Genomic DNA, 24,300 nt, shown 5'->3' on the forward strand with positions numbered 1-24,300 from the left:
ACAAAATATCTGTATCTTCCTAATTTTTTAAATCCTGAAATACATTCCCACTTACAAAATAAACACCTTAAAGTTCAGCCATCTAGTCTTGGCCCTGAACTAAAATGTCCTGTCTGGCAGTACAAAGATAGAAATTTACCTTAGTGAAGTCAGTTCCTGTGCATTCAATGAAAACATTTCTAGTATTTACAGTTATTTTGGAATGATTTCCTGTAACAAACACAACACAACAAAACAATCAGTTTCAGAAATGTAGGTGCACTAAAAAGACCCCCAAAACGGAGAAACTACTTTTTCACTTAGAGTACAGTAAATAGACATCTCAGAGGTAAGGTGATAATGCAATATTTAAGCCCCCACTGCAATCAGGAGAATAGAGAGAAAATAGTAACAAGACTTTACTGCATTCAGTGTGTCAGAGCTGCTCTGCCCAGCCCTACACAGGTTTTCTCATCTCTTCTCCACCACAACCCTATGATAGAGCTGTAGGCACGACTAAGATTCAGAGCTTTAGCTTGTTGACCTGATCACATGGTCTATTAAGCAATAAGGCTATGACCTGGGTCTGGATACTCTGAAGCTCAGGTTCTAAAGCTCTGTAACAGCTGGAGTTCAACCTCAAGGAGGAAGAGACTCCTCCCATTGTGAATCATCTCACCTCCAGGAAGGTCAACATCTAGGACTATGACATCCTTAAATTTTGTATGTACATCCAAGTTGCCTCCTCAAGAGGGTCTTCACAAAGGAGGTAAGAGTGAAATTCTGTTTAAAAGTTTTAACTATAAAACAGCAGGCAAGGCAGAATTTGAACCTAACCAAGTGAGTCATGGGCTAAAACCAAAATATCAACACTCTTTGGAGGAATATAACAATCTAGAGACTGGCACCAGTAAACATCTATGTGCTTATGATGAAAACTTAAACATTTAAAAGTTACATAAAAATCACCTGTAAAATGCTGAAAAGAACTATTACACTAAAACCTACAAAACCCAGAGATCGCAGATTAAGATTTGATTGAACCAAGTCTAGAGTTCTATAGAAATGGCGAAGGATAAGAGAAAAAACAAAACAAAAAAACCCTGATACTTAAATAACTCACCATTGATGATTGGAGGCATTGAAAGGACAACACCGTTGCTATCATAGATAACTGGGTACAGGGGTTTATTTTCAATGATATGTAAATAATGTTTAAGGTGGTTGTCAGTCTGAAAAAAATTAAGACAATCAATGTACTTCTAATGCTAATTAGTTTATATACTTATCTAGTACAAAAAATAGGGGGTAAGTCAGAAAAATAATAGAACAGTCCCATATTACAGACAGCCCTACATTTGTAAGATTTTCTAAATATTTCAACATCCTTGTATACCTCATCTCCTACTAGGGAGATATGAGAACACAGCCAAGTAGCTTTCCAAGAGTGAAAATAGATTTGCACTGGTAAGCCTGAATCATCTCAAGCAAAACACAAACCATCACAAAACTGTTTACATAAATAGGAAGAAATCAGTGGGCAACTCAGGCCAAAGATAAAAGCTACTTTTTCTGAACGATACTTATTTTTTAAGCACCATTAAGTAACTTTGGAATCATTTTAACTCCTGGAATCTAAAATGCTAAATAGTAAACACATTATAATACTGTTTCCCACAAAAATCTACTTACATTTTATTCTTTATGTGCATGAGCTATAATTATACCAAAATATGAATATAATGTGGCATGTTCTACTTCAGTGGTTCTCAGTTCCAGCTGTACATTAAAATCATTCAAGAGGTTAAAAAAGTAATAAAACTATGCCCAGGCCCCACTCTACATCAAATGAATCAGCAGCTCTTGACTGGAGCATAGAAATTGTTTTTAAAAAGTACTCATTTACATCTCCCGAATTCCAAGACTTGACTTCGAAAGAATTTTCTTGATTTATGGAGCGCTATTTGCATAACATAGAAAAAACAATCTACCTTGTATATGTTCATCAGTTCACAGGCTGTATACTCCTTGGTCTTATTTAGAGGCTTGAATTTGATATCTGAAGGTCGCTTTGCAGTATATGTAAAAGGGCCTGACAAAGTGTCCAAATCATGGGTACCAATAGCAACCAAGGCTCTTTTCCTAAATGTTGAGGGAAAAAAAAAAAAGAAAAAAGTTTTGGATATTCAAAAGCAGAAATTCTAGAGCTCAAAGACTTAGGTTTCTTACTGACATTTCCCTATAATAGCCTATTACTTTAAAGCAAACTTAGAAGAGTATGATGAACAAATTCTCATAGCATTGAAAGTAATGAGAAATTCCACAGCTAATTAAAGCACATTATTTCAGTAGCTACAGTAAATTCCTTGCCACTATACTTTCCCAAGTACTGTGTTAATTAGGACATTTTCCAAGTGAACAACCCCTTTTTCTTTTAACCCATTTTCTCTTAGGGTCCTCAAGTAAACAAATGTTTTGTTAGAATAAACTACTAAATTGCTGTTTTTTGGGTTTTGTATATTTTCCTAAATTTTCTGTCACAAAGCTGTATTACCTTAATCATGGAAAAAAATTAAGAACTATGAATTACACTTAAAACTTAATATATAAGGGAAGTTCAAAAGCTATTAATTTCATTCTTTCTACAGTTTATGCAGAAAGGACTTAAGGTAATTTTAGGTACTTACAGCAAGTTAATATTAGGAAAAAAAGAAAAAAATAGGGATATAAAACAGAGCCAGGAACAATGTTAATGCTAAAGCAGAATCTTTTAAAGGCCTACAGCTTTAGCACAGAGGGTCACAAATTTGGCTCTAAGATTTCTAAGACAATTCAAAAAAAAAAACCTCGGTCAGAAATTATGGCTTTTCTTAAAATTTTATAAATTATGGCAGTAAGATTTCTTGGAATTAGCTTTAGGTGTATGTACAAATATATTTGCTTATCTATGCGTAAGTACATATATATACCAAATAGATAAAATGCATTAGTAATCAAGGATTTTATTAAAGTCCATATTACATGAGTTATGAAATAGTTTTCAAAATCTGTAAAGAATAAATCTTGGTCATCCTTCAAGACTGGTAACAAAAACCTTAATAAATATGGTTAACTCAAAAAAAAAAAAAAAAAAAAAACCTGTTAACAAGCACAGAAGCAGCACTACTTTACTCAGTGAGTTATGTGCTCTCAGAAGATTACAACTCCAGAAACAGCAAAGGTTGAAATATAGTTTGGTAAATTTAGATACCAAACTCTAGATACCATTGTTTAGATACAATTGACAAATCCACGAATATGAAGGTCTGTGTTTTGTTTTGTTTTTTAAGACAGTAACGGTCCCTTAATTCTAGTATTCCCATAACGATCACTAAATCTCAATTTCAAACCAATCATAAAAATAAATTCGAGAAGAATCAAAGAGCTATGTATTTTGAAAAGCAAGAGACAAACATGCATATACTTACAGAAGGAAGCAAAAAAATTATTCAAAGAAAATATAGGACAACAATGTGTAAAACTGGAGGATATCCCTTGACATGACACATAAGAGTCATAGGAAGACTGATAAATGGGACTATCCAAATTGAAAACTTTGGGGGCACAAGGGGGGGGTTCAGTCAGTTAAGTGTCTGCATTCAGCTCAGGTCATGATTTCAGGGTCCTGGGATTAAGCCCCACATGGGGCTCCCTGCTCAGCAGGGAGTCTGCTTCCCGCTCTCCCTCTGCCTCCATCGCCCTGTTCGTACTCTCTCTCAAATAAATAAAATCTTAAAAAAAAAAAAAAGAAAAAAAAGAAAGCTTTATATACCCAAAGACTGCAAGAGTCAAAACAAACTGAGAAAATGCTTGTAATTTATGGATAGAAAAGGATTAATATCTCAGACATATGAAAATACAAAAACTAAAAATAAGTTAGAAATAAAGATTTTACCTATTGTACTGGCAAAAATTTTAAAGTCTAACTGTGAAAAGGCAAGAGGAAGCTGAAAGAATTGAGTAGAACACTCAGCTGTTGCCAATTGCAGAGGTCCTACCTAGCCAAGTGTTTTGAGTTTGAGTCTAGCTAAGTATTCAAGAGTCTTTGCCTGAAAGACAAAACCACTCCTCTGAGAGAAAATCAAGAGCCTTATCCATAACATTCTGTCCCCCCTCATGAGGGGTACCTATGTATCCAAAAAGCAGTGGACATGAGGGGTACCCATCTGGCCCAGTCAGAAGAGTATGCAACTGGGGCACCTGGGTGGCTCAGCAGTTGAGCATCTGCCTTCAGCTCAGGTCCTGATCCTGGGGTCCTGGGATCAAGTCCCATAGGGAGCCTGCTTCTTCCTCTGCCTACATCTCTGCCTCTCTGTCTACATCTCTGCCTCTCTGTCTCTCTCATGAATAAATAAAAATCTTAAAAAAAGTATACAACTTTTGGTCTCAGGGTCGTGAGTCTGAGACCCACGTTGGGTGTAGTGATTGCTTAAATAAACTTAAAAAAAAAAAAAAAAAGCAGTGTACATGAGAACAGAAATGTGACAAAACCAGTCTATAAAAATCAATGCTAAGATGACCCAGATTTTCAAATCACCATATAAATTTTAAAGTTCCTACCATAAAAAATATTCAAAAATTATGTGGAAAAGATGCACAGAATAAACAGATGAGGAGAAAGAAAGGAAAAGGAAAGGGGAAAGGAAAGGGGAAAGGAAAGGGGAAAGGAAAGGGGAAAGGAAAGGGGAAAGGAAAGGGGAAAGGAAAGGGGAAAGGAAAGGGGAAAGGAAAGGGGAAAGGAAAGGGGAAAGGAAGGAAAGGGGAAAGGAAAGGGGAAAGGAAAGGGGAAAGGAAAGGGGAAAGGAAAGGGGAAAGGAAAGGGGAAAGGAAAGGGGAAAGGAAAGGGGAAAGGAAAGGGGAAAGGAAAGGGGAAAGGAAAGGGGAAAGGAAAGGGGAAAGGAAAGGGGAAAGGAAAGGGGAAAGGAAAAGAAAGGAAGCGAGCGGCCCCGGTGGCGCAGCGGTTTGACGCGTCTGCAGCCCCGGGTGTGATCCTGGAGATCTGGGATCGAGTCCCACATCGGGTTCCCTGCATGGAGCCTGCTTCTGCCTCTGCTTGTGTTCTCTGCACCCGCCCCCCAAATAATAAATAAATAAATAAATAAATAAATAAATAAATAAATAAATAAAAAAAATCAATCTTAGAAAGAAAGAAAAAGACAGACTGACTTTTAATGGATTCTAAGATAACGGAGGTAAAAAATTCACTGGACACTTCCAGCCAAGATGGAGTAACAGAGACTAGATTTACTCTCTTGCCCAAAACCACTATAAAAGGGACAAAAATCAGGAAATAGTTTCATGGGTGGCCCTGAACATCAGGCAATGAAGGGTAGCAATCCCTGACAGATAGGAAATAAGTGGAGTGAGCCCCAAGACTGCCCCCAGCTTACTGCCCGGAGGGGATTCCACACTGTAAGTTAGGAAAGATGGACAAGGTTGGAGCTCAGGGGACTTCCTGAGTTGACAGACATAACAGAGTCTAGGGAAGCTAAGACAGAGTTCACTGGAATAAGACTGAAGTGGAGAGAGCTATGAGGATTCTGGAAACTTGCAGAGGTTCCCCACCAACCCCCTCAAAGTGTTCGGCTGAGTATTGATTAGTGCACGCAGTGAGAAAATTACCCACAGCCAGGGAAAGACTCATCGGAGAAACAGTGTTCACGCAGACTGAAAACCTCACTACTTCATATGGGAATGGATCAAGTAGGCAGAAGGGTCTTGCCATAGAATTAGCAATTAGCACTACACAGAACATTGCTTAATCAATGGAGGGAAAAATAAGTCAATAAAACCAAAAGCTGGTTCTTTGAAAAGATCAATACAGTTGATAAACCTCTCCAGTCACCCTGATCAAGGGAAAAAAGACCAATGAAAAAGGTGGTATCACTACAGATACTAGATATTAAAAGGATAATAAGAGAACATCATAAACAACTTTATGCCAATACATTGGCTAACATAAACAAATGAATAGATTTCTTGAAAAACACAAGTTTCCAAAACTCGTGCAAGAGGTTAATCAGGATTTACTGACAGGAAAGGACTCTAGCACACCCGAGTGTTAGGATGGGATTTATTTCTCCCTTTCAAAAAGCTTATGATTTCCAGAAATACCACATAATCAGAGGTTAAAGCTGAATTGAGTAAATGCCTTCCAATTTACATAAAAATAGATTCTTCAAATAAACTTGGTCCAGAACAGATAATCATCCTCAACCACTTACTAGCTTGTCAGAAATCTATTTTTTTCCTCATTTGAGATTATATTTAAATTTTTGTTTTGATTATTAGCTATCTAACAGACTTTTTTTTATATAAAAACTAGGAATAATATTATTTAGAATCTGAAGAAGTTTCTTTTCCTACATAAACAAAGATGTTTATGGAAATAGAGACCTACTGGTGTTTTATTTTAAAATATTCTACTCCAGAAGAAAATGTCCAGGGTCCCCTCCAATCCTGTCCCTAGACCATCACTTACATAGAAGCCTCTTCAATCTCCAGTTTACCAAACTGAAGTTACAATAAAAACTTTATCTTTTATTCAAGGAATCTATAACTTAATCATATCTTTTGATCAGCATGAGATATGCTGATGTACTTCAGGACCAATACAAAAAATAACCCTGATATGTTGGCTAAAGCTTAATGTTTATCAGTAAGTAAATCTATAATTTCCATCAGGATTTCTTAAATACTGAAGTTAGTTCAAGGACTCCTACTGTTACCTTCCTTGACCTTGAGGAGTTCAGAAATTATATAGGTCTGAAGATCACTGTGTAAAAGGAGCACATGGAAAATGATGGATAGTAATGTTGAACAGTAGTAAGAAAATTCAGTTATTCAGAAGTTTCGGGGCAGCCCCAGTGGCTCAGCGGTTTAGCAGTACCTTCAGCCCAGGACCTGATCCTGGAGACCCGGGATCGAGTCCCAAGTCAGGCTCCCTGCATGGAGCCTGCTTCTCCCTCTCCCTGTGTCTCTTCCCCCCTTTCTCTCTCTTCTCTGTGTGCCTCTCATGAATAAATAAAATCTTAAAAAAAAAAAAAAAAAAAGTCAAGTTTCATCTGTAAATTTCTAATTATACTCAAGTGACATCAAAACCAGAAATTTTTCCAAAAATGACAAGTCATATTTTAAATTACTATCATTTAACACTTAGTAGATAATCCACTACTAATAATTTGAACTAAACAACAAAAACACAACATAGAAACCAAGAAAATCTCTAGGACTAGATATTTCTTATCTATATAGTACTCCAAACAGAGCTCTTATTTCTACATACATGTACTGTTTCATAACAGTAACAAACAGCTATGGGGTAAGATGTAAGCTTATTTAAATTTAGTTAAGCAAATTTAAACTCTTGTTATTCTCACATATTTAGAAATGTTCTGAAAAAACCTGCAGAGGAAGAAAGGAGGAAGGGAGGGAAAGAGGGAGAAATGCGTAAAAAGGAAAAAGAGGGGAAGCAACAGAGAAGGCAAGGGGGAAAAGAAGATGCCACCACAAACCTGCAAATATTCTGATGTAATTTCTCCTGAAGTTCAATGAAGCTGTCGTATCGATCTTTAGTGAACTTTATATTTCGGAGAACTGCTGCCACAGCATAAGGACGTATTTTTGCTGTCTGAAGTTCATTGTACCATTAGAGATTGTCCATACCTGGGCTTTTCTAATAACATCTTGTGAAAGAAAGTTAGCTGCATTCTGATACTATCGCAAATTCACAAACAAGCATATGTGCTCTTTCAATCAAACATATAGTGGTGGCAAGAGACAGTCACCCTTCCCGTGCAATTTACATTTCAGTAAAATTTCTGAAAATTTACTCAACAACAGAAAAAATTATCAACTATGAGCAAACTCCTTACAGGCTAATTTTATCAGAATAATGTCCCCCAAAGTTTCTTTAAACTTTATTAATATGCCATAACTTAATCTATCTCAAAGTATTTTAAATAAACAAACACTTTTTGTTATTTTCCAAAATGATTCAAGAAAACAAATGCTTTGCTTTCACCAGTAAATGAAAGGAACAAATTGATAGTTTTTAAGAGCTAGAGGCTAAATATAGGTCTATTTTTGTCCAAGTGATCAAAGAAAATTATATTTGGCAGAAAGATCAGTTTTGTTCCTTTCTCCTCCCCATCTTCTTTTTTTTTTTTTTTTTTCCCTCCCCATCTTCTATACACAAAGGATACTTTTTAAAAAGGAAAATAAGAATCTATCTTTTATTACCTCTTCTGTGATTATCAATTTCTGGATTTCTCCATTAGGTGTTATCCGTTTATACACTGGAGCCTTTATCCTAAAAGGAAATAAAACAAACTTGATTTTTAACAAAAAATGGTTGGCAAACTGCATTCTGTGTAAAAATATAAAAAATGAACAGAGCTAAGAGAGTAGGTTGAAGTTATAGCAAACCAGATTTAGGCTACATATTAAAAACAAAAATCAAACTTCCTAACATTTAAGGTTGTCCAACAATGGTATAGGATGCCTCCCAGTAAGAAGTGTCCAGTCACTGGAGGGTCTGCAGAGGCTAGAAAAGCACCAAGCAACCAGAGAGGGGGCATTTACATCAGCTGAGGGGCTAGACTTATTAACTTCTGTTTTTAAAGATTTGATAGCCTTTAAAGTTTTATTCCAACCATGAGACTCTGAGCTTCTAAGGAAAGCAGGGTTTATTAAAAATACAGATTGCCTGGTCCCATCTGGATATACTGAATTAGGATATTTAAAGGAAAGACCCAGGAAGTGGTACATTTTGAAGGCAAAGTGCAGGTAAGATTATCAGGAGAGACTGAGAACTACTGTTTTAATTCAGTGCTTCTCAAACCTGAACGTGCTTACAGTCAAGGGGGGAATCTGTTAAACCACAGACTGATTCAATAGGTCTTGAGTAGAGGCTGAGATTTTGCATTCCTAACAAGCTCTCAGAGGACAGAGAGGATGCTGGTCCACAGACCACACTTTGAATAGCAACAGGGTTAAGTCACTTTCCTAATTCTGTCTGAGCATAAGAATCAGGTGCCTGCTAGGAGTAAAGGACTCCCATCAAGCAGATTTGGAAAATGCACCTTAAGGGATCATCCCTGGCCCTAAAATAGGAGGGTCTGATTGTCACACAGAGAAGCAACAGAGTCACTTTCCAAATTTTAACCACCTAAACCAAATGCCTAATTATCACCCTTTCACCCATACCCATCAATCACCCGAAACCTCACTGGTTCAGAGTCTAGCCCATCGGCCAGACACTCTCATTCTTTTGCAGCTCACCAGATGATAGGTCATCAAAACCAAAAATAATTATTTTTGATAAGTGCTCGTTTCACCTCTTTTTCACTTTATATATTCACTGTATTCATTACATGAGTAGTTGGAAGGGAACTTAAAAATATCCATTATAAATCAGGAGGCTGAGGGGCGCCTTAGTCGGTTAAGCATGTGACTCTTGATTTTGGCTCAGGTCATGATCTCAGAGTTATGAGACTGAGCCCCGTGTAGGGCTTCACACTGGGGCATGGAGTCTCCTTAAGATTCTCTCCTCCTCTCTCCCCTTTGGTCCCCTCACTGGCTCGAGCAGGCGCACATTTGTTCTCTCTCAAAATAAATAAGTAAATAAATAATTAGGAGATTCAAACTACAGAGGCCAATGAACTTGTCCAGGATCAGAGAGCCATCATAAGATCTTCAGTTTTCCAGTTAGAAACCTCTACTCCTGAGCTTCCTTAGAGTTCTTAAGCAAATAGCATATAAAGTTTTGTCACCTCTACTTTCCTCCCACCGTTAACAAATCAAATTACTCATGTATTTCAACTGGATTACTGAGAAAATTCACATGAATCCCCTTAACTTGTTTATAGAAGGCCATAAAATCATTAACTACTCCAGCTTTAAGTAGTTCTCCAGATGGAAAGCTAGGACTCAAAATGCAAAATTTTAAATGGTTATAATCTGCATGAATCTTATTCTAACTCACCCTCTATGCAAACTTAAAGCTGTATACCTGCCCAACAATTTTTTTTCCAAAGACCTAAACAGGGTTGCTGATAATGCCAAGCAAAAGAAATCTGAGCGAAGTATTTAATAGACATATTCTCTTACCTTTCTTTGAAGACTTGAAGTCCTCGAACCAATCCTTCCAAACATAGGAGATCATATCTATTGGCAGGGACGTCAATTTTGTAAAGAACAACATCAGAGGCTCCCTCTGCCTTTTCATTACCTTGCTCCTTACTTATGATTTCTTTCTCAGAAGTCTAAAACAAGCCCAAAAAATAAAGCACAATAGATCTAAATTCTTTTAAAAATTAGTTGTTAGTGCTACAAAGTAGTAACTACAGGAGCACCAGGATAGCTCGGTTGAGCATCTGGTTCCTGGTTTCCGCTCAGATCATAATCTAATGGGTCCTAAGATCAAGCCCAGCATCAGGTTCCCTGCTCAGCAGGGAGTCTGCTTGAAGGCTCTCTACCCCTCTCCAACTCACATGCGTGCATGCACTTTCTCTCAAGTAAAAATACTCAATTTTTTGCTGAGTTCGGATATCTAACATCCTCACCACCAGCCAAAATCATGCCCACCACCTATTTTTGTAAGTAAAGTTTTAATGGGATATCACCAGGCCCATTTGTTTACATGTTAGCTGTTGTGACTTACATACTCTTAACAGCTGAGTTGTGATAGAGACTACACCACCTACCAGGCTTACAATACCTTTACAAAGGGTTTGCCCATCCCAGATTTAAAAGAAAATACCACTACCAAGTACGTAGAGCAGCAACAACAAAAAGTGTTAAAGAGGCAAAATAAAGATGATTCACCAAATAGAAGAAATAGGACTTCTTATAATGACTCTAAAAGCTAAATCCAGTAGGCACCCCAAGCCTAGAAGCAACAGGAGAATGAGTAATATTAAAAAAAAAAAAAAAAAAAAAAACACACACACACACACACAAAAAAAAACATCTGAAGAGATCAGACCTGTGGTGTAAATCAGAAGAGATTATGGCACAATGGGAAGCGATCTAATAATAGTAAAGGTATAGAGAAGAGTAAAGGTAACCAAGAAGAGAAGAAACACTAGAATAATTTTAATCCAGTAGCCAAAAGCTTAAGAATATCTCAGTCACCATATTATAGCAAAGAATAACAGATCTTCTCAAAGATAACCACTGGCAAGAAAGATAAGAATCACTACAACATACACCTGAGATAAGATACTATATGTCGCTTATACTTCAACTTAAAAAAAAACAGCAATTTGGGACGCCTGGGTTGCTCAGTGGTTTAGCACCTGCCTTTGACCCAGGGCATGATCCTGGAGTCCCGGGATTGAGTCCCTCATCAGGCTCCCCGCATGGAGCCTGCTTCTCCCTCTGCCTGTGTCACTGCCTCTCTGTCTCTCATGAATAAATAAATAAAATCTTAAAAAAACAAACAGTAATTTTATTGACCTCTTTGAGATTTATTTAACTTCTAATTCCTCTTCCTCCTTCTGCCTCCCTTCATGTTATGCTCTCATCATTGCCATCACAGGGAATGTGATGTTTCAGGAGGGACTCATAGGAAGGGGAGAAAATGTGGTAGGCAGAGAAATTAAGACATCTGAATTAAAAAAGAAAAAAGACTAGTCCTCTTGCAAAGGACACACCAGCTTAAATCTTTCATTTCAGTACCTCAATTCATACAAAGACTGTATCTGAAAGCCGGGTTTGTGAGGGCTAACAAAAACCTTACAGGAATCAAAGACCACAGAAATTTCAGAGCTGGAAGGGATCTACAGAGATCATATAATTCATAGCCCCCATTTCATAGATGAAAAGGAGGCCCAGAGAAGCAATGTAGTTTACACAGCTCGTAAATATAGGAGCTTGAATACTCAGATTTTCTGATATCCTGTCCAATGTTTAGATATCCTACAGCCTGAAATGTCTTATTAATAAGCAACTTAGAGAAATCTTAGCCAATTTCAAGCATAAAGATGCTCATTAACAAAAACAAACCCTGTAACATCAGTAAAAAAGCAGAAAAAAACGAGGCAAGTCAATGTATGTTTTTGTCAGCCTAAATCTCATAGTATTTTAACACTGAATAAATCAAATAGAAGGCTTAAGAAAAAATAACGTTACAAGAAAAATATAAAAGTATTTGTTATAAATACAATGTCTTATGTAACCATTAATAATGTATTTTGCAAATAAACTTTTTATAAGTATTTTAATTAAACAACTAAAAGACTAGGAATATGCTTTATAAGGATTTTTATAAGCAACTCTTCAACAAACAGATCATTTTACAAGGTCAGTGTCTACAGTAATGATTAGGAATGAATTAATACTGGCTAAACAGGAAGGTGCAAGAGGGGCACAGAGGAAATGAAGGAGGGGGACCTACCAGCCAAGAAAGCATGAGCTCTCACTCTGGCTAAAGTAATGGTTCCATTGCTCCCCAGGCCTCATTTGCTAATTAATTTGTAAAAAGGCACCTCACTGCCAGGGAGCACACTGCCATTCTGGGTTACTCAAGATGGTCTATCCATCTGCACAGCATTAGGTCAATAACTCAAGGTGACTGTACACAACTTAATGCATAAACCCTTTCTAAGACTTTAAAGAAAGCACCAGATATTCTAAGAACTGGAGCTTAGCTTCTGAACACCAAGAACACAGAAATCACCAGAGCCCACAGATGTTCCATCTTGCTCTAACCATAAGGTAACAAAATATAGTATACTTCTGAAAAACGCAGTTATACATGAAATATTTTTAAAAATATTCAATACATACAATTTCATCAAGTTCCAGACCAAATTCAAAACATAGTTCATCAAATTCTTCGTCGGCTGGAAAAAAAAAAAAAGAGAGAGAGAGAGATTGCTAATTTTAATCTGCTCAGTTTAAATGAAAGTAGTAGGGATGACTGGATGGCTCAGTGGTTGAGCGTCTACCTTTGGTTCAGGGCATGATCCCAGAGGCCCAGGATGGAGTCCCACACTGTGCTTCCTACATGGAGCCTGCTTCTCCTCTCCCTCTGCCTATATCTCTGCCTCTATGTCTCTAATGAATAAATAAAATCTTTAAAAAAATAAAATAAATGATAGTATATAAACTGCATTTTCTTAATAACTGCTCTATACCAAGCATATTAATTACCAGGCATCAGCACCATTTTAAAACCGAAAAAAAAAAAAAAAAAGCAACCAAAAAACAAACACCCCTGAAAAGAACCATTTAAGGGCTAATTCATTTAACAGCAACTACAGAATTAGGTTACCTACTCTGGGAAGTTCACATTTTCTTAGAAAAAGAACCTGTTAAGTAGGTATCAAGTATAAAGTAGGCTCCAAAACACAGGTCCTACACAGTGGGATACGGTCACGTAAATCCTATCATTTAAAATTCTGAAGCCTGGGGATCCCTGGGTGGCTCAGCAGTTTAGTGCCTGCCCTCGGCCCAGGGCATGATCCTGGAGTCCCGGGATGAGTCCCACGTCGAGCTCCCTGCATGCTTCTCCCTCTGCCTGTGTCTCTGCCTCTCTTATGAATAAAATATTTAAAAATAAAATAAAATTCTGAGGCCTGATTGGCAGGCTTTGGAGATAGGCCAATTGGAGTCTGAACTCCAACTCACTCACTAGCTCTAAGAGCTTGGCACTTTATGTAAAATTCCTGACTCCTAGGCCTCATCCATAAGATAGCATTTTACAGCCATTTATTTTTAGCATGGAACTCTGGGAAAGATTTCAATGACATTATGCAGGTAATGGATTGGCATAGCACCCTGAAACTAGTAGGTCTGCAATAATTAACAATTTTCTTCCTTGAAGTTATATCCTACTTTGCTACCTCAAACAGCATTTAGGGGGATTTTGTCATTATCAAAAACTGAACACAAACCATCATCACCAGTATATCCTAGTGAGAAGCTGGTCTTAAGATTCTGACCTTCACAATGAACTTTAACTTAACACTTAAGACTTATCTACCATATGCCAGGCATTGGACTAGGTGCCAAGGCTATGGAAAAAAAAAAATTCCTACTCTAATAAAGAGGTCAGATGTGTAAATACAGTTAAGTGCAAGGTACAGAGATGGCACAAAGGAAGTAATCAGCTTCAGTCAGAATCAGCTAAGGCTTCGCACAAAGGCTTGTGGGGGAGTGGGACAACAGCACGGCAAATTTGGAAAGTTCAATATGGATGAAGCGTAAGGATAAGGTCAGGAAGAGATACGATGCTCCAGCAGAAATAACGCACATGCCAAGGGACTTGCTCTGTCCCGCCTGCAGGCAGCGGGGGTTATGCCGAAGGATTTTCCACAGGGCAAAAGCACAGTTAGATCTGCATCCTAAACAACAGTGGCAGAGCGGTAGATAGATTGGAGCAGGGAGGCTTCTGCAACGGTACATGTGGTATGGCAGTGAGGACTCTGCTGAGGGAGCAGCAGTGGGTCAGAAGAAGGAAGAATGTGAGGAATGTCAAAGGTAAAATCTGGAAGGCTCAGGTGCTGTATGGGAGGTGGGAAGGTTGAGAGCAGGAAGTCCGGGACTCCAGGCCCCGTGATCCCCACTCCTGGTACTCACACTCTCGTGTGAACGGAGGTCAGAAGCAGCCACACGAGTGATCCTAGAAGCATATTCCTCAGCCAGCCAAGCCTGGAAAGGACTGCAGACCCAGCTGACAGCCTGCGTGCAACCTAGTCAGGGCCCAGAGCCACAAGCACCCAGCTCAGCCACTCCTTGATTCCTCTCTCAAAACCTGTGAGGTAATAATCACTTGTCTTACACTCCTATGCACTGGAGTATTTTGTCGTGCAGCAGTAGAGAATAGAAGTTCGTCCCTGGAAATGGAGTGCTGCCAGAACAAAATACGGGGAAAATACAGGGATGGCTTTAGAATCAGGGAGTGGGCTCTAAGGAAAGTGTAAATCAAAACTTCAAAGGTCTGGAAAGAGCTGTTACAAGAAGCCTCACAGTCTTTAATAAGGATGCAAGGATGCAGGTGAGGATATGGAGGAAAGGGAGGTAGCGTACCAGAAACTGGCAAAGGAGAACCCTTTGCAGGTAAAGGCAGAAGTTTAGCAAGCGACGCTATTGACCAGTTACGTTTTCTACTGTGTATTCAACTGGGTGATGTAGCTAAGATTCCCGACAGTGCTGTGTCACTTTTTTTTTTCCTGTTTATAATGCGAGAGAAGTGACAAACTAAAGACCATTAGAAAGCAGCCAAGACTAGATGGTTTTAAAAATTCTCAGCCTCCTAAGATGTAAGGCAGTGCTAAAATTCAGAAATGACTTCTAAGCAAAGAGTAAATCCACGGCATTGCCAGGAAAGCACGTTCCAAAGATGAAATCAAGGATATGATTGCAAAATCTTAAGATTTTGGAAAAGCTTCGGAAAGATTAAAAGTACTATTCACTCAGGTAAAAGGCACTATAAGGGTGTGCCTCACAAATTCAGTCACACAACTGAGTTTATTTTTCAAAGATTTTATTTACTTGAGAGAACACAAGTGGGGAGGTGCAGAGAGAGAGGGAGAAGCAGACCCCCACTGGGCAGAGAGCCTGACGCGTTGCTCGATCCCAGGACTCTGGGGTCATGACCTGAGCCCAAGGCAGATGCTTAACTGAGCCACCCAGGTGCCCCACGCACAGTTGAATTTAATCAAGGTCACTATCAGCAAAAGCCCAAGGTACAAAACCCCTTATTTCAGAGATTTGTGAGTGGTGTGGCTATTCGCTAATGAAATGGAAACTAGCAAAATCCAATGAAGACCCACAATGTTTCTAAAGGAAATACACAGGCAGGAACATTGTAAGCCTGAACTGAAAGGGACAGAACAAACCACCAAAATTCCATTAACAAGTAATAGACTGAAAAAACTAATTCGATGTAAAGCACCTGCCTTCTTTCACCAAAATAATTAGGTCACTCAGCGCAACCAAGAACCTAGAATACGACTAAAAGCCATGGATGATGATCCCAGGCCTTGAGTCCTACTAATCAAGAAGGTCCAACAAGTGCCAGCTTAATTTCAGAACTGCCATGGACCGAGGGCTCCTCTGTGTTTCCCATTTTCCCTTTTGAAAAGGACTATGTATAGTTCTTACCCTATGCCTGTCTCACCACTGGAGGGCGGGGTTGATCACATGTCTCTCTTTAGTCTCTGAAACCAAGAGTAACTATTCAAGCAGCTGTACTTAAGGAACTACACCTAAAGAGCCTCATCCACACCTGGGCCCAATTCAGGGGAGATTCTGGATTTTGAGCTGTTGCTGTAATGGATGACACTTCTGGAATCCTTGGGAACGAGTGAGCAGATTTTCATGTGGGAGGAACAGAAGTCACTGGGGGCCAAGGGCAGGCTGGTAGCCAGTCTCTAAAACTACCTGCCTCCAAAAAAATAAAAATAAAAATAAAAATAAAAATAAAAATAAAACTACCTGCCTCCTGGTATTCACTCCCCTGTGCAGGCCCCCTCCACACTGTGCTAAATCAGTCTGTGTGACCCAAAGAACATTGGAAGGGATGGCATGTCACTTCTGAGACATCACTCTAACACTCAATTCCCTGCTCTCTTGGGACCTCTCACTCTGGGACAAATAAGCCACCATACTGTGAGCATCCTAGGGAGACATCAAGGTGGGAGGCACTGAAGTCTCTGACCAAGAATGTGCAAGGAGCACAGGCCTGCCCACAAGTGCCTGAGTGAACGTGGAATTACATTCTCCAACCCCATTCAGGCCTCAAGAGGACCACAGACTTGGCACAGGTGGCTCTGGCAGTACTGTCAGCAATCACATTGAGGCAGAGCAGGACTGGAATTGAACAGTGATCACAAATCAGTTAACAAGAAAATAAGTGGCAAGAGGAAAACACCTGAGCAGAAAGGTGATTAAAAGGGTAAAGAGGTAAAACTGCCCCCCAAAAGCAAAATGACCAGAACAAAAGCACCTCAGAAATATCCCATGTAAGTAGAGATAAAGGGGAAGCCAGTGACTGGTAGTAACAATGGAATTTAGGACAAAAAGCAAACCTTGGAGGGACTGAAGAAAAGGGGGTTACAAAAGGGTGAATGAGGTATTATCTGAAAATAAAGACAAAAAAAAAGAAAAAGAGGGTAAGAAGACAGACCCATACTACTTGGAAAGTAGATACTTGGCTAAACAGGCTTTTTCAACTTTAACCTTAACCCAATTAAATCAAAGGTTTCAAGAACACATGACATTAACTAATGATTATTTCTGATCTGTCTTAAGTAAATCTCAGTATCTTTCTGCCTGAAATTTTAAAGTCAGTAGCCGATGGATACTTGGAGGGGGGAGGGAAAAAAAAAAAAAAAAATCAAGCTTGCCTGATGGTTCTCAATAAGAAAAAAAAAAAAAAAAAGGAGGGGGCAGCTGGAGAATATATCTAAAAACATCAGATGACAGTAAATAGATTATCTTACCTTTTTTTTTAAAAAAAAAAAGATTTTATTTATTCATGAGAGACACACACACACAGAGGCAGAGACACAGGCAGAGGGAGAAGCAGGCTCCATGCAGGGAGCCCGATGTGGGACTCATCCTGGATCACGCCCTGGGCCAAAGGCAGACGCTCAACGGCTGAGCCAGGGATCCCCAAGTCTTACCATTTTGAAAAAAAAAACCTAGGGTATTTACTCTCCCAGAAATAGATACTTGGGTGGTAGCTGATCCCGGAGGTCTTGAACGAGTATTTGCCACAACTGTCTTGTGCGACTCAGGCATACACCACTGGAGAGGAGAATGCGATTTACAGGAATGGGTTAAGAAACACAAAGATGCACGATGATTAAGCACATCATAAGACAAGAAGTGCAGGAAATTAGAGCTAAATTCAGAGGTCTAGGAGTATTCAGGGAGTCGCAGCAGGACCCTGCAAGGAATAATGCTTCAAGAATACGTAGCAACGTTATAAAAGCTATTTGGGGCACCCAGGGGTGGAGCGTCTGCCTGTGGCCCAGGGCGAGACCCTGGAGATCCGGGATCGAGTCCCGCATCGGGCTCCCCGCAGGGCGCCTGCTTCTCCCTCTGCCTGTGTCTCTGCCTCTCTCCGGGTCACACATAAATACTATTTTCAGGCCACATGCTGAGAACCAGTACCTGTGAAACCGCCTGGGACTCCGCTACCGTACTAAGCCCTAAAAGCCAAAAAGGCCTGTCGGGCTCCAGCTGCCACGGCCCTTGCATAGGCCGAGGAAGGACCATGCGAAGCAGACCCGGTCTCCACGGCTGCGTCCGCACGGTCCCCGATAACCGCACTTCCCATTTGCTCCCTTTCTGAATTGGGGCGGTTTCCAGAACCGAAGGGGAGAGAGACCCCGCCCAGTAAGGCGAGCCGGTCGCTCGGCTCCGCCAGCGGCCCCTGCCGTGGTCCTGACGGCCTGGAACAGCCCAGAACCGTTTTACCAACGTGGTTAGTCCCCGTCGGCCGCCTCCTGGGTCACGGGCCGCGGGGTCCCCAAGCGCCCAGAGCAGGGCCGGGCACACGGCCGGGAGGGAGGAACCGGACGGCGGCGTCGCGGGCGGCTGCACCCCGCCCCCCCCCCGCCTCGGGGGCCGAGCTCCCGGGGCTGAGCGTCTGCCCCCAGCGCGGGCCCCGCATGGAGCCTGCCTCTCCCTCCGGGTCCCAGGAGGAAGGAAGATCCCTAACGAGACGGACGGAGCCTCTGCAGAGCCCTCCTGGCCGCACCGGGAACGCGCCCGGGGCTGCTCCCCCCCCGCCCCCGCCCCGGGCACCGGCACAGGCACGCAGGTGCCCCGGGACGCGCCGCCGCACACACCGCGGCGAGGCGCCCCAGCCCAGCCCGGCGCCGCCGCGTCCACACCGCGGGCGCCCCGGCCCCCCCGGGACACACAGAACCAGGACCCGGGCCAGCACTTACTGTAGTTCCGGCCCAGGGCTTGGAAGAGCAGATCCCGCTTCACGCTGACGGTCGGCATGGCGAGCCAGGCCCCACTGCGCCTGCGCCTGCGCCTGCGCCCTGAACCCGCGGGGCTCCTAGGACCCCGGCGCCCTCTCGCGCGGGCTGTCTTCAATAATGCCGGTCTTCTTCTGGTTGCTTCTGCCTCGTTTTTCATCTGGAGGCAAGTAAATTGTCACAATGAAACCCTGGAGATCCATCTGTGTTGTATGAATGACGTGCAGGCTCAGAAAGGAGACAAAATCGGATAGAATGTGCTAGGACCCGACAGGCAGGAGGAAGGCCAGACTGCAAAGGCCCTCACGCTGCTAACCCGCTAAGGGCGGAGGACGCCACGCTAGTGGGCGGGGCACAAGGGACGGCACGTCGGGGGCGGGGCCTGGGGGCGGAGCGTCCTCTCCGGGAGGCGGGCGGGTGGGCGTGGCCTGAGGCATCCCTGGGGAGAGCCTGCGCGCACCTGAGCTCCGGGAGCCGCAGGGACCAGCGCTCCGCAGCGTGGGCCGCATGCTCCGCGCTTACATGCAGCCTCCCTCTGTCCTTGTAAGTCTTACACCTGGGTTTCAGCTTAGCGGCAGCCCTTTGCAGGAGGCTCCCTTAGACACCTTTTTAGAAGAGGAAAAACTGATTTTAGACAGTGCCGTCTGCTGGCAGATGCCGTGCTCCGCCCTCTGGCCGCATTAGCAGATTTCCTCGGACCGCCCTGAACGTGAGAGGCTCGGTGCCCCTTCCCCCCGCCCCAGGCCCCTGCAAATGTGACCTCGCTTGGAAACAGTCTTTTGCAGATTAAAGATCTGCACGTGGATTATCCTGGATTATCAGAACGTGCAGCCACGTGCATCCTTTGAAAACGGAGGCAGATGGACATTTGAGAGAAACAGAAGAGGGAGAGTGTACCCAAGAGGGCAGAGATGATGGTGATGATGTCGCTACAAGTCAAGGAATGCCAGCAGCCCCGCGACACGGAAGAGGCAATAAAGGATTCTCCGCTGACCTCTGGGGCCGACCGATGGGATTTTGGGCTTCCGACCTCCCCAACCGCGAGAGAATAAACTTGTTTTAACCCGCCACGTTTGTGATTATTTGTTACAGGAAATACGCCAATGCAGGTGATCGTTATTCCCATTTTACCGCTGGTGAGACTGAGGCACAAGCACTGCGGTACCCAACCCTCGAGGCAGAGCTGAGGCATTTTCATGGGGGAGACCTGCCCCTCTTTCTACCCTACAGGGAGGGAGGCCTCCGAAGCTAATCAGGTGAGGGCAGTAGGTGGGTGGCACTTAGGCTGACTACCATTGAGGCAGGCTTTCACCATATCAGCTTCCCCCCATGACTGCAGGCAATCCCTTCCCAGTTGCCCAACATAACAGATCCGCAGGGGCCTGGTCAGTGGCAAACATCCCCGCTGCCCAACAAAATCTGCCAAACTGGTACTCAGCTCTCCGTGAATACAGCCCCTCCTTCATTATTGCTCGCTGACCTGCTCTCCGCTGGGCAGGCCAAAGTGTTCTGTTACTGCTGAACCTCATTTGCCTTATTTATAAAGCAGGGATAACCTACGCCTTAGAGGATTATCCTAAGGATTACAAGTGCTCATAGGTGATTAACACAGTTCTTACCACCGAGGTCCTCGAGATCTGGCAGCTGTCCCTCATCTACCCTCCTAGTCGGTTTCCTGCTTGCCTCAGACCACCAGGGCCTTCTCCTCTCCTCTCCCCATAACGCCCAACACAGGCATCCTGCTTTTCATCTTTAACCTGCTCCAGGACTGAACAATTAGAGGATTCTATTGGAAAAGAGGAAACTGGACCACAAGTGCTCAGCTGACTGATAGGAAAGATATTTGGAAAACACTGAGCTAGTATATCACAAAATGCGTTGTAGGGCCAGCTGGAGAGCAGGAAGGAGATGGTGGCGTTTCCTAGAAATGAAAGATAGGCTGGCCAATCCGCATGAATAAAGTTCTCCTTGCATTAGAAATTAGGGAAAGGCAAGTTAAAATCATAATAAAATACATTTCCATACCTACCAGATCAGTATAACCATGGAAGTCTGACCAAACCAGATGTTGGCAGGAATCGACAATATAAATTGATGCAATCACTTTGGAAAATATGTGGAAAAGATGCCTTACTTAGAAAGGCAGAACATGGGATCCCTGGGTGGCGCAGCGGTTTGGCGCCTGCCTTTGGCCCAGGGCGCGATCCTGGAGACCCGGGATCGAGTCCCACGTCGGGCTCCCGGTGCATGGAGCCTGCTTCTCCCTCCGCCTGTGTCTCTGCCTCTCTCTCTCTCTCTCTCTCTCTCTCTCTCTCTGTGACTATCATAAATAAATTTTAAAAAAAATTAAAAAAAAAAAAAGAAAGGCAGAACATGTGCGTACTTGACTAGCGTTACACTCCCAGGGATATTCCCCAGAGAAACTCTTACCCATGTGCCCTAGGAGAGCGAATAAAAATGTTCAAGGTCACACTGTTCTTTATTAAAAAAAACAACAACAACAACAAAACTGGAAACAACCCAACGTCCATCAATGCTAGTACACAAAATTAGGATAAATCCACACAACGAAACACCATGCAGCTGTGCAGATGAACTACAGCTGTATGTGTAAACTTGGCTAAGTCATGAAAATAGAATTTTGAGAAAAGTGAATCACAGAAGCATGTAGACAGTATGGTGTCATGGATATAAAAATGAAAAACAGGCTAGCCTAGGGAGTATATTGTTAAGGCATGCATAAATAGATGGTAAAACTAAAAAAAGTGGATGTAAATATGAGAGTAGTTTGGAGTGGAATAGAACAGATGTAGCCTGGGTGTATTTCAAAAATATGGGTAATGTTCGGGGGTGCCTGGGTGGTTCAGTCGGTTAGGTGTCTGCCTTTGGCTCAGGTCATGATCCCAGGGGTCCTGGGATGGAGCCCCAGCTCTGCAGGGAAGGCTGCCTCTCCCTCTGCACTTCCCCCTCCCTGCTCAGGCTGGCTCTCTCCTGCACTCACACTCTAATTAGTAAAATCTTAAAAAAGAAAAAAATACTGGAAAGGTTCTATTTTACCTAGCAGACCTTCATGGGCATATTTTAAGAAAGTTTTGTATGTTTTATTGGAGTTCAATTTGCCAACTTATAGTGTATCACCTAGTGCTTAACCTGTCAAGTGTCCCCCCGCCCCAGTGCCCATCACCCAGTCACCCCAACCCCCCGCCCACCTCCCTTCCACCACCCCTTGTTCGTTTCCCAGAGTTAGGTGTCTCTCATCTTCTGTCTCCCTCTCTGATATTTTCTACTCATTTTCTCTCCTTTCCCCTTTATTACCTGTCACTATTTTTTACATTTCCCAAATGAATGAGACCATATAATGTTTGTCCTTCTCCGATTGACTTACTTCACTCAGCAGCATACCCTCCAGTTCCATCCACGTGGAAGCAAATGGTGAGTATGGAGAAAATTAACAAGACAGGAAAGAAATTAAAAATGAAAGCAAGAAACAAGAATGTGGCACTTTTTTGATGATGAAGGGGGACAAATGCATGGGGCCTTTAAACAATAGGAATGGTTGACATTTGATTTTATTTTTTTCAGAAAGACCTTTTTTGAAAAAACGTTTTAGTCTCCTAATTCTCTTGCTTTATAGATTCTGGGTTTTAGGTTACATTTTATACAGTTTTTCAATGCCTAAGGATGTTTCATAAAAATCATGTGTGCTTCTTAAAGGGCTTGGATTTTTTTTTTCAAGGCTTTGTGAAATTTATTTACGTTTCAGAGCAAGTGAGTAAACCAGCCTTGTTTTCAAACAGCAATCTAGTTAACCCAAAACAATCTGCTAAGATTATTTTTCCCCACAGATGTGAAATAACTTCTTTAGCCCATATTACGTTTCTTTTTTTAAAGATTTTAATTCAATTAGCCAACATATAGTACATCATTAGTTTCAGATGTAGGTCAGCTGCTCATCAGTTGCGTATAACACCCAGTGCTCATCAGCATATATTACTTTTCTTTACACATTTAGGTGTTCTGAATTTTCTCATTACCAGTACCTAAGTTCTAGTTATTACAGCTTTATAATGCATTTTAATATTTGGAAGGGTTAATGTATCATCAGTGTTAGAAGGTGAAGGAGGGTCAGTATTCCCCAGGCCAAGAAGGCACTTTAACAAATAATGAAGCTATCCATATCCATCAGGTTTTATTCAGGGTACCTTTCTGGGAACCAGGGGAGTGGAGCAAGCAATCCTAGCGGCAGCAGGCCTCCTCCTTTTAAATGATTAAAAGTTTGGAATCAAATGAATTACCCAACTCCTTATCAACAGTTTTCTAAACCATATTTGATATTTTCCAGAACTGTAGATTTATTTAATTTTTTTTTATTTATTTATGATAGTCACAGAGAGAGAGAGAGAGAGAGAGAGAAGCAGAGACACAAGCAGGCTCCATGCACCGGGTCTCCAGGATCGCGCCCTGGGCCAAAGGCAGGCGCTAAACCGCTGTGCCACTCAGGGATCCCCTAGATGCTTTCTTCAACAACTTTTGACTTAAGGGATCCCTGGGTGGCTCAGTGGTTTGGCGCCTGCCTTTGGCCCAGGGCGCAATCCTGGAGTCCCAGGATTGAGTCCCACGTCGGGCTCCCGGCATGGGAGCCTGCTTCTCCCTCTGCCTGTGTCTCTGCCTCTCTCTCTCTGTGTCTATCATAAATAAATCTTAAAAAAAAAACAAAAACTTTTGACTTAGTAATTTAAAGTCAAAATGTTTTATTGTTGCCTCCGCTTTTTGGCAGGAAGGTTGTAAAAAGTGCACCGGCTCTCAGTTGATTCCGTAAAAATAATTTTAGAAAGAAAGCTTTTTCATCAGTGCTGTTAAAACATTACAAGGTTTATTTGCATAGCTAAAGTTGACTCCAGGATTTGTCTTCCCTTTATCTATCTTACAAAGGCAAACAGTGTAGTTGGGCGAATATTAACCCCAGAAGCAGTAAGTTGAGAGCCGGATTGTATTGCACTTGCTATTCCTTTCCCGACTTCACCTTTGCATTTTGTAGTGCTGCCCCCAGGGCCTGCAGCCACAGCTTTTACAGAGCAAGGGACACGGTGGTGATGAGGTCAGAGGGCAGTTATCTAAAGTGCTGCCATCTGTGCACCAGGGACGCTCTCCTAGTCACCCGAGTCATCTCCGCCCCTTCCGTCCAGCGTCCAGCGGTGCCTCTGCACTTCAGGGAGGATCACGAGCCTCCTGCATACTTGGCTCACGGCTCATGTCAACTTCCAAGGTGGCTCGAGGGAGGTCATTGGGCGGACAAGAACAGAATGAAGGGCCAGAGATGGAGTCAGTGTTGTCA

General features: G+C 42.0%; 1 protein-coding gene and 1 long non-coding RNA gene across 2 annotated transcripts in view; one reads left to right on the forward strand and one right to left on the reverse strand.

Moving 5' to 3' along the window:
• The window catches only part of FARSB (phenylalanyl-tRNA synthetase subunit beta), a 70,090-nt gene extending 51,051 nt beyond the window's left edge, over positions 1–19,039 (reverse strand). The window contains exons 1-8 of the mRNA XM_041737150.1: positions 18,930–19,039; positions 12,811–12,866; positions 10,129–10,283; positions 8,260–8,329; positions 7,533–7,648; positions 1,971–2,121; positions 1,103–1,211; positions 140–210 (exon numbers count right to left, since the gene is read on the reverse strand). Of these exons, the coding sequence (XP_041593084.1) occupies positions 140–210; positions 1,103–1,211; positions 1,971–2,121; positions 7,533–7,648; positions 8,260–8,329; positions 10,129–10,283; positions 12,811–12,866; positions 18,930–18,987 (786 nt within the window). The 5' untranslated portion in view covers positions 18,988–19,039. The remainder of the gene's footprint in view (positions 1–139; positions 211–1,102; positions 1,212–1,970; positions 2,122–7,532; positions 7,649–8,259; positions 8,330–10,128; positions 10,284–12,810; positions 12,867–18,929) is intronic.
• A 324-nt stretch (positions 19,040–19,363) lies between these two features.
• Positions 19,364–20,035, forward strand: LOC121480732. The gene is made up of 2 exons (XR_005985092.1): positions 19,364–19,508; positions 19,741–20,035. It is a non-coding gene; the product is annotated as an uncharacterized LOC121480732 (long non-coding RNA).
• Positions 20,036–24,300: the final 4,265 nt, after the last annotated feature.

The sequence above is a fragment of the Vulpes lagopus genome, chromosome 22 (genome assembly GCF_018345385.1).
Source record: "Vulpes lagopus strain Blue_001 chromosome 22, ASM1834538v1, whole genome shotgun sequence".
Lineage (NCBI taxonomy): Eukaryota > Metazoa > Chordata > Mammalia > Carnivora > Canidae > Vulpes > Vulpes lagopus.